Here is a 17,741-nt window from a genome sequence, read left to right on the forward strand (position 1 = left end):
TTAACTAATTAAATGAATTACAGTACGTATAATATTGTGAAATATGCATAAGCAAGCGAAATAATCAGATCCCTGTTGGACTTTTAGTCACAAGAGCTATTAAAGCAAGATAATCAGATCCCAAGCTAGTGATAATGACAGCTATGGTAAGTATTGTATGGTTGAAACGTGTAACAAATTAACAAATTAAAATTTCTTCTATTATTATGAATCAGTGTTTAAAATATGATCATTTTCGATATCCTAAATGAGATCTCAAATAAAAGTCAACTAAGAGAAGTTTGGAGCTATATATTTGCATGTTAAATGGTCGTTATCATATCCATTTAATAGTACATGCCAATTTATGTGATAGCAAAAGAGGGTGGGACTCTAAAATTTCAGATCTATGATCTGGTAAAAGTGTTGTTTAAATAAGTCAATTCACGACCAAACATAATTTTTATTGTTAAAATGTTGTTTGGACCGCCAATTGGAATCAAAACCAATAGTTTAAGCCAATAAAATGCCCTCAAGTAAATTTTTAAATTAGCGTAGACCTTACAAGTCTGACTTGGCATGTGGTGTGTTATGTACTCCATATAGCTAAACTAAAGTTGTTGTCTGGTACTTTTAATCATCCATTGATTAAGTTCATGACATGAGTCATCAAAATCTCATCTACCTCATCACTTTGATGATTCTGTCACTCCATAGTTTGTTTGAATCTTGTGATGCTGAATGCACTCCTTCTTCCTGTGGCATCATTCCAAATATCAGCTACCCTTTACGCCTCAAGGGCGACCCCAAAAGGTGTGGTGATCGAAGATACGAATTATCATGCGAAAATAATTTGACATCTATCTCCCTTCATTCTCACAAATTCTATGTCAAGGAAATCAACTACGCCAACAATGGTTACTATGATGACTACATCATAAGGCTGGTTGATGCGTCCATAAAGAACGATGACATCTGCTCGTTTCCAACATATTCCTTATATGCCTATCATTTCGGCTCCCTTGATAATCCTAATCGTCTTCCTTACCAAATCCCGAATAACTCTAGCTCTTCCTATCCATATAAGGATATAGTAACCTTCCCTATAAACTTTATAAGCTGCCCAAATCCCTTGAGAAATTCAGCCCTTTTTACTGATATAACTACTCTTTGTGTCTCTAATTCATCCAATTTCAGATATATCAAGGTCGGCCACATGAAAGTCTCAGATTTGCCGTACGCCTGTGGAGTAGACCTCATAGTGATGACATCCTCGGATTTCAAGGATTTCGACAACGTTTCGCTTTCACAAATCCATGAGGCCCTCTTGTATGGATTCCAACTTTACATCTGCCCCTACTGCCGAAATCCCGAATTCTTACTATTAATAAGTTGGGGTAAGCAAGAAGAATTGATGCACTTGGTGTTATTATGTTATACTCCATATGAATATGCAATAGGTTATTATAAATTAAAGAACATCTAAGGTCATTTTTAAGAAATTAGGATTTTGAAATATCCTAGGTCATTTTTAAATAGCTGTTACATGGTGTAGTCTAGACGATTGGTCACCCTAACCAGTGGAGATTTGAAATCAAATTTTTATTTTATTTTTTATCAAAAGTCTACACATATATATGTATCATTTCTATATTTTTGGTATTGCTAGAAAATGGTGCTGATCACTACTTCTGCTGTCTTATATGTATATATATGCAGGGTATCTCCTATTTCTTGTGGTCATTCTAGGTAATCTCTTCATCCTGTATATATATATGTGCTTCACAAGATATTCCCTTTTCATTTTCGTTTTCTTTATCAATTTTAATTATGATTAATATCAATCAAGAAAGAAGACTGAGCAATTTGCCTGTACAAATTCTTATTTTGAGAAGAACATAAATTGCAGGTTTGTTGTGTGGAGCGGTAAGCCCTCCAGTATTCACCATCTGTGGATTCGTTGCTGTATCACTACTCTTATATCAAATTCGACTTCTATTGTCCGAAATAATATATTCCCGTAAATGTAAGAATCTTGCATTCATTGTTTTGTTAGTGTATCATCATAGTACTGTGTGTTTTTACTCCTATATACATATGTGTGATGTTCGGTTTCCTAGATAAAATAATATCAACATACAATCTAGGATTGAGTTGTGAGATTATTTTAGTCATTGGGGTTAGCTATGACTAATTATCCCATGATTATACATCTAGGATTGATCTCATGAACCAAAAACACTACAAATTTAATCTTAAATACAATCTTGCACCGAACACCCAGAGTACTATATATATACCTTACCATCTTCTGGTATAATTGCAGGGCCCGACCTATATAACCCGGTGCTCACTGAAACAGTATTCATCATCGGTGCGCTTTTAATTTGTGCATTACTCACTACCTACTAATTTACTAGTATTATTAAATATCTTATTTTAATATTGAAATATCTATTACTTCAGTTTATTTACTTTACTAATTTGATAAATAGATTTCATATTTCACTAAGCCGTTTGAGAATGGAGGGAGTATCTAGGCTGAGACAGAGAGAGTGTATTAATGATGATTTTTTAATTTTTACTTTTGCAAATATTGTGGAAGCATAATATGCATTGATGATGGGTTTTTTCTTATGACAGAGATCATCATCTTGTTGCCAAAGGTTATCATTTTTCCTTTGATTGTATGGTTTCTGATATACAAATTCCGAAGAAGACATTTGTCTGAATATGTATAAATCGGTAGAAGAGATTAATCTTATTCAATATATTGACAATGTAGAGGTTACAAGAATATATAGACTAGAATTTTTCTATACATGGTAAACCTAGATTATGCTAATTACTACAAAATATTCTCCCATATCAATTCCTGATTTTGTGGAATATCTTCTAACACTCCCCCTCAAGCTATGTAACGGGGTTGCCGATACTTAGCTTGCCAAGTACTTCATGAAACGATTTCGAGTTAACTGCCTTTGTCAAGATATCTGCTAGCTAATCTTCGGACTTGACATAGGGCATTTCCACCACCTTAGATTCCAAATTCTCCTTTATGAAATATCGATCCACTTCCACATGTTTGGTTCTGTCGTGTTGCACAGGGTTTTCAGAGATACTAATGGCTGCCTTGTTGTCACAGAATAATCTACAAGGTAAAGTAGAGCGAAGGTTCAACTCTATCATCAACCTCCGTAACCATAATATCTCAGTCAATCCACTCTTAATTCCTCTAAACTCTGCCTCTGCACTCGAGAGTGCTACTACCTTCTGCTTCTTACTTCTCCATGTTACAAGATTTCCTCCAACAAAGGCAAAGTACCCCGCAGTTGACTTCCTGTCGTTTGGGTTTCCTGCCCAATTAGCATCAGTAAAGCCATGTATCTCCATGTGTCCGTGTTTCTTAAACACGAGTCCATGCTCGGTCGTTCCCTTCAAGTATCGGACGATTCTCAGTACTGCCTCCCAGTGCTCTTCTTGTGGTCCATGCATAAACTGGCTCACTACTCCAACTGCGTATGCAATATCTGGTCTTGTGTGGGAAAGATATATCAGCTTCCCAACCAGTCTCTGGTATCTCCCCCTGTTCGGTCGGTTCCCCATTTTCCTTAATTTGCAGTCCATAATTTTGCACCATAGGTGTATCTGCTGGCTTGCAATCCAGCATCTCAATTTCTGCCAATAGATCAAGTATATACTTCCTCTGACTTATGAAGATCCCCTTTTTCGATCTTAGTACCTCAATTCCCAAGAAATACTTGAGATAACCCAGATCCTTCATCTCGAATTCCTGGAACAAATTCTTTCTGAGCTCCGCCATTTCTTCTTCATCATCTCCCGTAATGATCATGTCATCTACATAAATAATCAGACACGTAATCTTGCCTCCCTTCTTCTTGAGGAACAGAATGTGATCTGAATTACTCTGTTCGTACCCATACTTCTTCATAACCTCTGTGAACCTTCCAAACCATGCCCTCGGAGATTGTTTTAACCCGTATAATGTCTTCTTGAGTTGACAAACTTCTCCTTCTTGAAACTCCTCGGCGAACCCAGGTGGAGGTTCCATAAACACAGGTTTTGGTAGTTCCCCATGTAGAAATGCATTCGTCACATCGAACTGATGAAGTGGCCAATCTTTATTTGCCGCGATCGAGAATAACACTCTTACTGTGTTGATTTGGCTACTGGTGAGAAGGTTTCATCATAATCTATCCCATAAGTCTGAGTGTATCCCTTTGCCACAAGTCGTGCTTTATATCTCTCAATCGTCCCGTCTGGCCTTCTTTTTATCGTGAACACCCATCTACACCCAACTGTCTTTACTCCATCAGGTAGTTTCCTTTTCACCCATGTATTGTTCTTCATCAGTGCCTTCATCTCAGTCAGCATAGCTTCCCTCCATTTCTTATGTTTCATAGCTTCTTCGGCTGATTGCGGGATTTCTTCTTCTTCATATAGTGCAGCCTCAAAAGCTCGTGCCATTTTGGTGAGATTTCCTTGCACAAAATTTGCCACTCCATATCGGCTTTTCCTCCCAATCTTCTCGGGGGAGTATCTTTTAGGCGGAATCCCCCTTGTACTCCGATAGGGAAGTTTGTACCTCCCGGTGTCTCCATCAATAGTGTTATCTTCTTCTCGGGGTTCTGTGTCAATAGTGTCAGGGATAATTGTACTTTCAAGTGTCGGATCAGAGATTACCTCGGATATCGTCGGAGGAGGATCACATGGGGGCGGATGAGATGGCCTTTGTGGAGAGACCTGCTCGGCGGCAGTGACAACTGACTCGGGTGGATCCTCAATTTGAGAAGTTGGAAATGGCACAACCCAACTTAGGTAGTCCACAGAACTATCTGGAACACTCTCCCCCTGACTACTAAGGTGGGTATGGTAAAAGAACTCGGTTTCCAAGAAATTACAATTCATGGTCGTGGTGATTTTTTTGGTTTGAGGGTCAAAGCACCTGTATCCCTTCTGGTTTACCCCATACCCTACGAACACACACTTCGTTGCACATGGTGACAATTTGGTTCTCTCATGTTTTGGGATATGGATGTACACAGTACAGCCGAATACCTTGGGAGATAGGTTCATATGTGCTGGAATTTTGGCTTGTTTGGATAGTGTATCGAGGGGAGTTTTCATGTGGAGGACTTTGGTTGGTAGGCGGTTGAGGAGGTAAACTGATGTGGCAATGGCTTCTGGCCAGAAAAATTTGGGAACTTTGGATTCGATCATAAGAGCCCGGGTCATTTCTAAAATAGTCCTATTTTTCCGTTCAGCTGCCCCATTTTGTTCGGGTGTGTAGGCACAAGAGGTTTGATGGATCACACCGTTTTCTTTACAAAATTGGTTCATGGGGTTGTTAACAAATTCCCTCCCATTATCGGACCTAAGGGTTTTGATAGTGGTATGAAATTGTGTTTGTATCATCTTAAAGAAGGTGGTGAATTTGTCAAAAACTTCAGATTTGTGTTTTAAAAAATAAATCCAAGTCACTCTAGTGCAATCATCAATAAAAAACACAAAATATCGAAAGCCATTCCCCCCAATAACCGGTGCAGGGCCCCACACATCAGAATGCACTAAAGAAAACATGAATTTCATACGAGTGTTTGTAGGTTTAAATGACTGTCTGTGGCTTTTTGCCAAAACACAAGTTTCGCAAGAAAAATCAGAAGGAATCGAAATGTTCGGATAAAGTAATTTAAAATAACCAGGGGAGGGGTGTCCTAGTCTTCTGTGCCATAGCCAAGTTTCCTGCTTCGTGGATCCGTGAGCCAGCATTGACTGCCATGTTGAGCTATCTCGTCCACGTAGTAGAGTCCCTGCTTCTCAGTGCCACGCCCAAGAATCCTCCTCGTCCGAATATCCTGCAAGATACAAAAGTCGGGGTGCATCAGGAGTGTACAATTTAATTCCTTAGTCACATGACTAATAGACATCAGCCTCTGAGATAGAGTAGGAACGTAAAGGCAATTTTTAAGACGGAGAGTAGGTGAGATTTCAATGGTGCCAGCTCCCATAACACTAATCAAATCCCCGCCTGCAGTTTTAATATATGATCTTGGAACATCACTAAAGTCAAGAAAATCATCTCTATCAGGAGTCATGGTATCAGTAGCCCCACAGTCAAATATCCAGCCCTTGGAATTCTTTTCAGTAATATCAGATACATGAAATGCAGCGGAAAAATCTCGTAGGGGTGTAAACCTATTTTCTGACTCAAAATTGGGGCAATAATGCAATTTTCGAGAAGGCAGGGGTGCATTTTTAATTTTTTGCAAGTCAGGGGGGTCAAACTTAAAAGAATGGGGTCTTTTTCGATAATTATCAAAATTCTGGGGTGAGAAACTATAATTCCCAAACTTCAATTTAGGGTTTGGATAAAAACCAAACCCTTTACCTGCGCCGCCAACGTTTTCCGCAAAGTTCCCGGCGCCTCTCACTCCTCCGCCGGCCGGTGAGGCTTCCTGATGCGTCCCGGCTCCAGTTCCGGTTGATTCCCCATGATTCCCGGCTTCAATTCGCCGAGGCCCTCCATCTCCGTTCACCCCGATCGCCATTTTTGCTTGGGGCTGCGACGCCCTTGCCTTCTGTCTTTCCTCCCACCATTCCGGGTATCCAAGCCGTTTGAAGCAGGTTTCCCAAGTGTGTTTCTGTTTTCCACAATGGGAACACCACAATTTTGATGTATCGGGCCTGTTTCCCGGCCGGTGGTTGGCAGTGGAGCGTGGCGGTGGCGGTCCGTTACGGTGAGGAGGTCGCTGAGTCTATGCGGCGAGCCCCTGGCCGATTTCCCAAAGTGATGAATCGGTGTTTCCACCGTAGGCTTCTCCGGTGGGTGGAGGCGACGCCGGTGGCATGATTCTACATCGAGCCGCCTCCGTCTTCACCCGTCCATACGCTGCCTCTACTGATGGGGTCGGCTCCTCCTTCAAGATCTCCCTCCGAATCAAGTCATACTCTTGATTCAGCCCGGTCAGAAACTTGATTAAACGCTTCTCGTTTGAGTGTGTTCGGAACTGGTCAATCCCTTTGTCGCAGCAGTTTATTGGCTGTTTCTGGCTTCTATCAATACTGATCCACAGCCCGTGGATCCTTCGGTAATACGTCTCTAAATCGAGGTTTCCTTGTCTGATGTTTATCGCCTTTTCTTCCAGGTCGTAGATGTGGTATTTGTCGGCTCTGTTCTCAAACGTTACAGCGAGGTTATCCCACAATGCTTTGGCTGTTTGGTGGTGGGAAAAGTCGGCGACGATATCATTCTCGATGTTGTCGACGATCCATGAGAAAACCACCAAGTCATTCTCCTCCCACTCGTCGAATCCCTTACTTCCGGGTTCTGGGGGCTCGTTCCGGATGTACGAATAGGCTCCTCGGCCTCCGATTTTCACCTTGATCAATCTTGACCACAGGGGGTAGTTCTTCCCATTCAATTTGAATGCGATTGTGACACTCTTGCTGTTTCTCAAACTGGTTATCTGCTCTGGTTTCGCATCTTCTTCTGTATCTGACATTCTGGCTGGCTGTAGGGTTTAATTTATGGTTCGTTGGGATAAAAGAAAGGTCGGGAAAGGTATTTTAGGGCTATGATGAAAATTTTCTGAGCCCGGATCGTTACTGCTCTGAGGCCATGTATAAATCGGTAGAAGAGATTAATCTTATTCAATATATTGACAATGTAGAGGTTACAAGAATATATAGACTAGAATTTTTCTATACATGGTAAACCTAGATTATGCTAATTACTACAAAATATTCTCCCATATCAATTCCTGATTTTGTGGAATATCTTCTAACAATAACAATATAGAATCCTTCCTCCAAAGTGACAACAAACTCTCACCGATCAGATATTCATACTCGGACATAAAGGCGATAACAAGAGGTTTTCGTGAAAAACTAGGTGAAGGAGGCTATGGTTGTGTTTATAAAGGAAAACTTCGAAGTGGGCATCATGTAGCAGTCAAAATGTTGGGAAAATCTGGAGAAAATTGGCATGATTTTATGAGTGAAATAACAACTATTGGAAGGATACATCATGTCCATGTGGTGCACCTTGTTGGATATTGTGCACAAGGCTCCAAGCGTGCTCTCATCTTTGATTACATGACTAATGGTTCTCTTGAAAAGTATTTATTTAATCGAGAAAGAATGAATTCCTTAAATTGGAATAAGAAGTTTGATATTGCAGTTGGAATAGCTCGAGGAATTGAATATTTGCATCGAGGTTGCGACATCCAGATTCTTCATTTTGACATCAAACCACATAACATACTCCTCGACGATAACTTCATTCCTAAAATATCTGATTTTGGGCTAGCAAAGTTATGCTCGCTGGATAAGGATACGGTGACAATGACTACTACAAGAGGAACTATAGGGTATGTTGCTCCAGAATTAATCAACAGAAGCATTGGTGCAGTCTCTTATAAAGCTGATGTGTATAGTTTTGGGATGTTGTTGATGGAAATGGTAGGCTTAAACAGGGAGTTAAAGGGACACAAACATGATTCTACAAAGTATTTCCCAAATTGGATATATGACCATATTAACCAAAGCACGGGGATAGGAATTGAAAAGGCAGAGGAAAACAATGGTAATGATGAGGATGATAATGTTCGGAAGATAACAATAGTTGCGTTATGGTGCATACAAATGAATCCAGATGATCGTCCATCAATGAGTCAAGTGTTGCAAATGTTAGAAGGCGATGTGGAGCGCCTGCAGATTCCAGAGGTTCCATCATCACAATCAATCCAAATTGCTGGAAATGAAGAAGCGAGTTGGGCTACGGATGCATCTGATTCTGTATCATTGCTCCGTCATAGCAATGCCAGCACCTTTGAGATTACTATTGCATGAACCTCTTCTACCAAGTCTTCCGTTCTCCATCCATCTCCTCTTCTACATGTACATCTACGCAGTACTGATGGTTATGTTTTTGATTCATTAATAATCAGATGTAATCAATAAAATCATTTCTTTTCCAGCATAAGAAGGTAGTGCTTTTATTAATCACTACTTCGTCAACAACTGTGATATATTATTCTGAGAAAAAAAGAGTTGATGTTCAAGGAGACAACAAAGATACAGAGTTCATTTCCGGAGCAGAACGAGATCAACAAATGCAGCATCAAATATATACCGCATCTGAGAATGGAGTACTTTGTATTCATCCAAAATCTTGACCCCTCTCTACATACAAACCAATCCAAAGTTCCTGCAAATGCTCTTGCCCTAGGAAAAGATTAATATGAGAGTGATCAATGAAACTTTAGCAACCAACTAATTCATACGATTAAGAGAATTGTTTTGTTAAATGGCTACAACAAATACTAGTACCAATTAGACTTTTACCTGCTCGTGGATCCAGAATCCAGAAACACCAAATGTTTCTAAAAATCAGAACCACATACGAGCAGGACTTTAAGTGACTCTACGAGGAAAAAGAGAACTCGTGAGCTTATTAAACTAACTAAAAATGGCAGCATTTTCAGTTGCGAGTAGCATCGTAAAACTTACCGATGGATACAATTCCACTCACACATGAAGACCTAACTCTGGAAAAAATTGTGAATTTGCATTTGTACATGCTCTGACATGCCTGTTAATCAATCTAGGGATGAAACAATTAAGTAAATATGAGATGCGTAATTAAAAAGGTGGCCTGGTGGAATGATAGTAGCTTATGGTTTTAAGAAATTTGTAGAGATATCAAAAGGCATTATTATCATAGACTAAGAGCATCCACAGTGCCGGCTAGCCGATTCGCGGCGCTGGCCGATCGGTTGGAGGTGTGCGACGATCCGCTGGTTGCGAACAACCAGCGGGTCGTCAACATGTGGGCGAAGATCAGAGCTGCCTATAGGAGGCACTGCCCGCAAGGGAAGGACTTCAGCGGGGAGGAGGTCCGGAAGGGGTGGGAGCGCATTAGGGCCGCGGTCGGCCGTTTTTCGGCGTTGTACGCCAACGCCCTCCGTCAGCTCACTAGTGGGCAGAATGAGGACGACGCCCGGAGGATAGCCGAGAGTCAGTTCCCCTTGGCGGGGAAGTATAAGGAGTTCCACTTCTGGGAATGTTATTTGTTGCTGAAGGACTCCGAGAAGTTCTGGGCGGGGTGCAACGCTGGGTGGCCGAAGAAGCAGAGGCTGAACTATTCCGGCGACTACAGCGGCAGCAGCGGCGGATCCCACGACCTTCCCCCGGATGCTGAGGAGTTTCCCTCCCCTCCATCCGTTGCTCGTCGTCCTCGCCCGGTTGGCCAAAAGCGGGCGCAACGGGCAGCGAGGGGAGGATCCCCCTTTCGCCCCATGAGGTCATCTCAGCCCCCCCACCTTCACGCGCGTACACTATATTATCGCGTGCAAAGACGGAGGAACGTATGTTCGCGGTCTTCCAAGAGTGGAAGACCGCAACCGACCCTATGGAGAAGAGGTTTCTCTACTCGATGCTCGAGAACATGCAGGTGAATTTGGATGCCTAGAAGGCACTGGTGGGGGGTTCAGACGCGGGCTCAGATACCCCGGGTGGCGGCGGCGAGGACGGCGGCGACGAGGATGGCGACGGCGACGACGAGGAGTAGAGAGTGGCGGGGCTCGTGTGTGGAAGCCCTTTTTAAAAAAAAAAAAATCATGTATTTTTTTTAATCTATGTACCTTTCTTTTTAATGAAATGAATGAATTTTCCGTATATTTTATTCCGTAATTTAATCGTAAATTTTATTCCGTAAAATGTAGTTGTTTTTTAATTATTTTTATTGCGGCTGGCCTAAATCTGATGTGGCAGGTGGATTTTTAGTGCTGATGGCGTGACAAGGAGAGAGAGTGGCTGGCCTATTATCATTGTGGATGTTGGAAATATATCTTGAGGTGTCCCAAGTATGTTGGGAAGAGAATGTGTGGAGTCCCAACCTATTGGGAAGAGAATATTATTTATAATGTAGAGTTCCAATATTATAGTTCCTAGGTATATTTATATCTAGTGTACTATAAATACCTATGTACTCCATGTATCAACAACAATTAAAACCAAATACAATATAGTCGATAAAGCTTTGAGTGTTTTTATTTTCCGCATTTTTAGTTTTCAACATGGTATCAGCAGCAGCTAACGAAAACCAAAAAAAAAAAAAAAAAAAAAAAAAGTATAATGCGTATCCCAAAATCTAAAAAAAAAATGAGAGATTCCTTTTTTTTCCACATTCAAAGCCGAGAGCAAGGAGAGAATGAAAGCTGCTTTGAAGAAGAAGAAGAAAAAAAATCAACAACCAAGTGATGGACGAGAGGAGCAGCACGTCGTCGAGAATGTCGGTCATGGAGGCTGCTAGAAAAATAAACCAGTTGCCTATCCCGCCAACCAGGAGAAGCCTGCCTTATCAGAGTACACAGCCGAGGCGGCCGAGGTGGCCAGAGAGCTGCAGACCGAGCTGACAGAAGAAGTAACGAGCTCCAAAGAAAAAGATGACGAGTTATCCTGCCGAGGCCCGAGTGGGCGAGATGCTGCCAATCGGACTACTCGTCTTCAAAACAGAACCGCTCGCCTCGCAGAAAAGGCCGCAAGATAAGCGACTGAGAAGAGGCTCGATGTCTTGGTCGTTGCAGTCCGGTAAAGATGCATGGGGCAGCAAGAAGGCCGAAAGCCTCCACCCATAAAGCCGGCTCTACATGTCGGGGGTGGAGAAGAGAAAGAAGGGAGCACGATGAGAGTCAGGTGGAGCTCGTTACACGGACTTAGTCTGGGAACGCTCAGGAGGCTGATGAGAGCCGCTGACGATAGAGGCAATAGCAAGGCCACAAAGGCTACTGGAGAAGCGTTGATCGAGGGAGGAACGAGCAGAAGAGACGACGAGGAAGGAGGTATTGCCGTGCAGAAATACTGGAGAGGTTTGCAGATGCGAGCCCTGTGATAAAAAAGATGTCAGCCATGACAAGTGAATGACTCTCTGAGATGGAGACCAAAATGAAAGAGTTTAGTTGGTGGTCGCTGATGGAGCGGTGTCACTCAGCTGCAGCCAAGAGAAGAAAACAGAGAATGATTCCTCGGTTTGTCCGACCGAGGGGGAGAAGAAAAGTATTCGACCGAACAATCCCTCTCCAAATATATGTCCGCCGAAGAAGGCGAGTGAATGGAGAGGATGTGAAGCCTGCTTATCAAGGAGAAGAAAGACTGAGAAGAGCTCATGGCGGTCTACTAGAGAGGTGGTCACCGAGCAGGGAGAGAAACGGGCAATGAAGAGTGTTGCCGATAACACTAAAATGAATAACACAATGAAGACGGCCAACAAGCCCTCGAGAAAGAGTGTTGAATCATCCCGCCTTAGGGGGGAGAGAAGGTACACAGATTCCTCTTCGAACTGAGGAAAGAACCACCGATGGAAGAACAAATGCTGTCAGAAAGGCCGCAGAGTAGCAGCCATCTTCCAAACGATTCAACACGGAAAGGGGGAGACGACAGCCACTTCCAAACGATTCATCGCGCCTACAGAAATGCTGAGAAGATAGCAGCAAAAGCTGCCCGTAGAATATGGACCGCCAAGAAGGCTGAGGTGATGATTGAGCAGATGTCGTAGAGTTGCCTGCTTGGATAAAGGAGCCCGTCATGGAACCACCACGGAAAGAAGGCTGTGAAGAGCCGTCGTTGGTGTAGGACCAACAAGCCCACAAAGGCTGCTGGAGAAACGTTGGTCGGTGCAAGGAGGAAGAAACTTGCCATCTATGAATTATCCGGCTGAGGAGGAGAGGAACTAAACAGCCGAACAATGCCGTCATGGATGGAGGAAAAGGCTCCAAGGGAGCAGCCCGCTGAAGAGATCGAGAGGCCAAAGATGGGTGCCTTGAAGGATTCCAAGAAGATGGCAACAGAGAATGAAACTAAACTGATCGCAGTGAAAGAGCCGCCGTCAGAAACTTTCCGGAGACAGCTTGTGTCGGTTCAAAGAAGAATCTGTAACAGGGGAAGAGCTCTGGAAATAGTGATCGAGAAGAGAACCAATGATATATGGTTGATAGTCAACTGGTTGGAGAAGAGAAGCTTGGAGCAATGATCATAGACTTTGTGTTCACATGGAAAAGATGAGAGATTGATGGGAAGAAGTGGCCAGACATGCCCGGTTGGAGGAGGCCGAGCATGGAAATGGCAGCATGCTCGCCACCTCTCCTCGATCACAGGAGAATATTCTGATGGAGCAGCCATTGCCAAATGGTTTATCTTCGAATAAGGAGATAATCGCGCTGAGGAAGAGGCGGAGCAGCCAACGTCTGCGCGGCTAGTGGGAGAGAGATAGCATCACCACACAGCCGCTGTGAAGGCCATGGTGGGAATGAAAACTGGAGAAGAAGGATGAGAGGGCCAAGAAGTGCCGCTGAAAGTAGAGACGACAGTTTAGCCATCGCCGGTAACTGGCGGGAGAAATATGACACAACTCTGATGCTTGCTTGCTCTAGAAGGCGAGTGAAATAGCGAGCACACTGTCAACTGCATCATCCCGGCCGGGAGGGACCGGCAAGGAAAGGGCGTTGGAAAAAATTGTTTAGAAGAGCTGCATGGAGAGCCGCCGACAGAAGGTGGAGGAGGCGCTTGTTTGAAGTCGTCCGTGTTGGATGAGTAATTTGGGCTCTGGTGCTATTGGGCTAAAAAAATGAAAAAAATGGGCTCATAGTTTGAGCTGGAATGGGACGAGAATGGTTCCCCAAAACTAAGCTTTGGGCTGCAAATTAAATTCAGTCCAAAGACAAGTGAACTCCTCGACACGAGTCAAAACTGTCAGTCAGAAGAAAAAAAATGAGATGGCTCCTAATGGCATGAGCTAAAACTGCCAAGATGGCTCCTAATGGCATGAGCTAAAATTGCCAAATATGGCTCCAGACACGAGCTAAACTACCATCAGAAAAATTGAAGCACTCCTAAATACGAGTATAAACTATTTATCAAAGTGAAGATCGTGCAAGTTAAGTGTCGAAAAACTCGAACTTAACTTGAGGGGGAGTGTTGGAAATATATCTTGAGGTGTCCCAAGTATGTTGGGAAGAGAATGTGTGGAGTCTCAACCTATTGGGAAGAGAATATTATTTATAATGTAGAGTTCCAATATTATACTCCCTCCGTCCCGCTTTAGCAGTCCCATTGACTTTTCTGCCCTCTTTTTGTAAAAATGATAAAAAATAGTTAAAGTGGAGAAATGGTAAAGTAAGAGAGACAATAATGTAGATAAGACTGTTCTCTATATTATTCTCTCTTTTAATTTACCATTTCTCCACTTTAACTATTTTTTATCATTTTTACAAAAAGAGGGCAGAAAAGTCAATGGGACTGCTAAAGCGGGACGGAGGGAGTAGTTCCTAGGTATATTTATATCTAGTATACTATAAATACCTATGTACTCCATGTATCAACAACAATTAAAACCAAATACAATGTAGTCGATAAAGCTTTGAGTGTTTTTATTTTCCGCATTTTTACTTTTCAACAGTGGATGCTCTAAGTTTGTTCTGACATGAAGTGTTTAGAGAGTGAGAGAAGCAAACCTCCCATGGATCCACCATAACATAATCAGAGCTTCTGCAAGCAAGATTACACATCGCAATGCGATGATTTGCACGGATAAGTCCCTGAGAGAGCATATTTAAGAATGTTGAAAAGGAAAAGTGACTTGCACATTATTGGATGTGAAAAAGGCTTCTATACCATGCAATTAATCATAAGCGAGGCATTCAACACAACTCAACAAAGAAGTGAAATGGGAGAATAATGTTTGCCTGAGAGATAAGACAGTTTGAAAGGGTTGGATATCATTTTTCCATGACTAAAACCCACGCCTCTCAATAAAGAGAAAACACTATTTTCATGAAAAAAACAAACCCACTTCTATCGCTTCTAACCAATACACACAGCAGATATCATCATACATAACTCTGGCTACATAACAATAGAATATAGCATTATCATAATACCTTCTTCTTGTAATACTCGTTTACAGGTGCCATATAACCCCCAACGACAAAAAACCCTTGAGAATTTACAGCATCTCAAGCCAACTCTGAGTAGTCAAATATACCAACACATCGAAAAGCCAAATTCAACATAGATGGACAAGTAATCAGCACATATAGTCATGTATCTCATTCCACAGTCTAAATAACACCATTTGTAAGACAATTGTTCACAACCTAAATTTAATCATCGTATTCAAACACAACAACGCAATAAGTGCTCACCGAGACAATGCAATTGCATGTATGTAGGAGGATTGAAATTCTAAGTTGAAACCAAAACTACAAGAATCTTTCCCCTGTTTGGGAGGAAGGCCAAAACATTTGTCAGGAAATATTACAAAGCATACTATGCATTTCATCATTTTCTTTCTGTTACTCATCTCATGACAGAGTTGATCGTCTTGCTATTGAGGGTTATCATTTTTCCTTTTGTGTTGTGGCTTTTGATCTACAAATTCCGAAGAAGGCATTTGTCTGAATATAACACTATAGAATCCTTCCTCCAGAGTGATAATAAACTCTTACCAATCAGATATTCATATTCAGGCATAAGGAGAATGACAAGAGGTTTTAAAGAAAAACTAGGTGAAGGAGGTTATAGTTGTGTTTACAAAGGAAAGCTTCGAAGTGGACATCATGTAGCAGTCAAAATGCTTGGAAAATCAGGAGGAAATGGGCAAGACTTTACGACTGAAATATCAACTATTGGAAGGGTACATCATGTCAATGTGGTGCAACTTATTGGATATTTTGCACAAGGCTCCAAGCGTGGCCTCGTCTTTGATTTCATGCCCAATGGTTCTCTTGAAAAGTACCTCCTCAATCGAGAAATGATGAATTATTTAAATTGGAATACAAAGTTTGATATTGCCGTTGGAATAGCTCAAGGAATTGAATATTTGCATCAAGGGTATGATATCCAGATTCTTCATTTTAACATCAAGCCTAACAACATACTCCTCGACCAGAACTTCATCCCCAAAATATCTGATTTCGGGCTAGCCAAGTTGTACTCCACCGAGAAGAAGGTAGTTTACATTAACAGCCGCTAGAGGAACTATAGGATATGTTGCTCCAGAACTAATCAACCGGGGTATAGGAGGAGTCTCTTCCAAGGCGGATGTGTATAGTTTCGGGATGCTGCTGATGGAAATGGTCGGCTTAAACAGAGTGTTGAAGGAAAACAAAGATGATTCTATATATTTACCAAATTGGATATATGACCACATTAAGCAAGGTAGGGAGATTGAAATTGAAAGGGTGGAGGAAAACAGTGGTAATGATGAGAATGAGAAAGTTCGGAAGATAAATGAACCCAGATGATCGCCCATCAATGAATCAAGTGTTGCAAATGTTAAAAGGTGATGTTGACCGCTTGCAGATTCCAGAGGTTCCATCATTACAATCAACCCAAATTTCATCATCAAAATCAACCCAAATTGCTGCAAATGAGGAAGAGAGTTGGCTTACAGATGCAACTGATTCTGTATCATTGCTCCATTATAACAATGCCAGCACCTTTGAGATTACTACTGCATGAACCTCTTCTTCCCAGTCTCCTGTTCTCCATTGTCCATCCATCTCTTTCTTCTACATGTATCTGTATTGTACTCATAGTTTTGTTTTTGATTCCTTAGTGGAGTAATATGTAATCAATAAATCATTTGCTTCTAACCAATAACACAGAGTAGACATCATCATACATTATCTCTTGCTATATAGCATTATCAATTTATCATAATACCTTAACTTCCAGTTGACCAAAACTACAAGATTATTTCCGCTGTTTCAGAGGAAGGCCAAAATATTTCTCAGTCAGTGTCATAATTTTAACTTTCTAACTCGTACAAACGCCACAGTATTACCAGAATCGGATAAGACTAAATCAACCTAACAAAAAATATTGTTATATGTCTCAATCGAAATAATCTGATTGGATTTTCGTTGGGGTCTGATGCAAATGAACGAAGAAAAGTACGAGAATGACTGAACTGGTAATAAAGAACTCAAACTTATTGAGAACTTCGGAGTATAAAAACTCAATGTAAAATTAATAATCAAAAGTCTATCTTCTAAGTTCAACAATGAGGCCATTATATAGGCAAAGGAAAATCCTAAACTTATTGAAAGAAAATAACTAAAAAGATTATAAGCAAAAATAACTATAAAGAAAATAAGCAAAAAGGAAAACCTAATTTGTAGAAGGAAAACAATTAATATTTTCCATCTACTAATTCTACTAACTAGGAAATAAATAAAATCCAAAATATAACTTTCTTAGCCACCAAGTCATATATTCTACTGCATCATACTCCCCTTCTTGAAAAAGACTCGTCCTCGAGTCTGCTTTATTGAAATAGCATCTTAACCCATTAAAAATTTCTCCAACTACATCAATCATAATGCCAGCCCATTCTGCCCAATTTTTAATACGTCTTCTCTTTTTCCTCTTTTTAGTATGACTAACTTGCAATATCTTCCTATTCTTCGAACCCTTCAGCCTTCTCCTCTTTCCACTCCCAAATCCACCACCATTGCCTTCTACAACTTCCTTGTATTTTAGGCACTCTTCTGTTATAAGGCACATCGCTTCTCCATAAAACTGAATGCTTCCACCTTCAAGAACCATAGAATGAGAAAACATTGGAACATTTTCAATGTCCAGAACCTTATGAGCTATAAGTAAGTCAAGCCTCCAATCATCATAACAACCTTCGTCTATGCCACCATAAGTTCCAGTCAATTCCTGCAGCAACCTTGCTG

The 17,741-nt window shown here is 41.4% G+C and overlaps 1 protein-coding gene and 1 pseudogene across 1 annotated transcript; both read left to right on the forward strand.

The window, feature by feature from the left end:
• Positions 1–640: 640 nt before the first annotated feature.
• Positions 641–8,850, forward strand: LOC125209134 (annotated as a pseudogene).
• A 6,685-nt stretch (positions 8,851–15,535) lies between these two features.
• Positions 15,536–16,518, forward strand: LOC125209135 (rust resistance kinase Lr10-like). The gene is made up of 2 exons (XM_048108741.1): positions 15,536–16,006; positions 16,360–16,518. The coding sequence occupies exons 1-2, from the start codon at positions 15,536–15,538 to the stop codon at positions 16,516–16,518; spliced, it is 630 nt and encodes a 209-aa protein (XP_047964698.1).
• Positions 16,519–17,741: the final 1,223 nt, after the last annotated feature.

The sequence above is a fragment of the Salvia hispanica genome, chromosome 3 (assembly GCF_023119035.1).
Source record: "Salvia hispanica cultivar TCC Black 2014 chromosome 3, UniMelb_Shisp_WGS_1.0, whole genome shotgun sequence".
Taxonomy (NCBI): Eukaryota; Viridiplantae; Streptophyta; class Magnoliopsida; order Lamiales; family Lamiaceae; genus Salvia; species Salvia hispanica.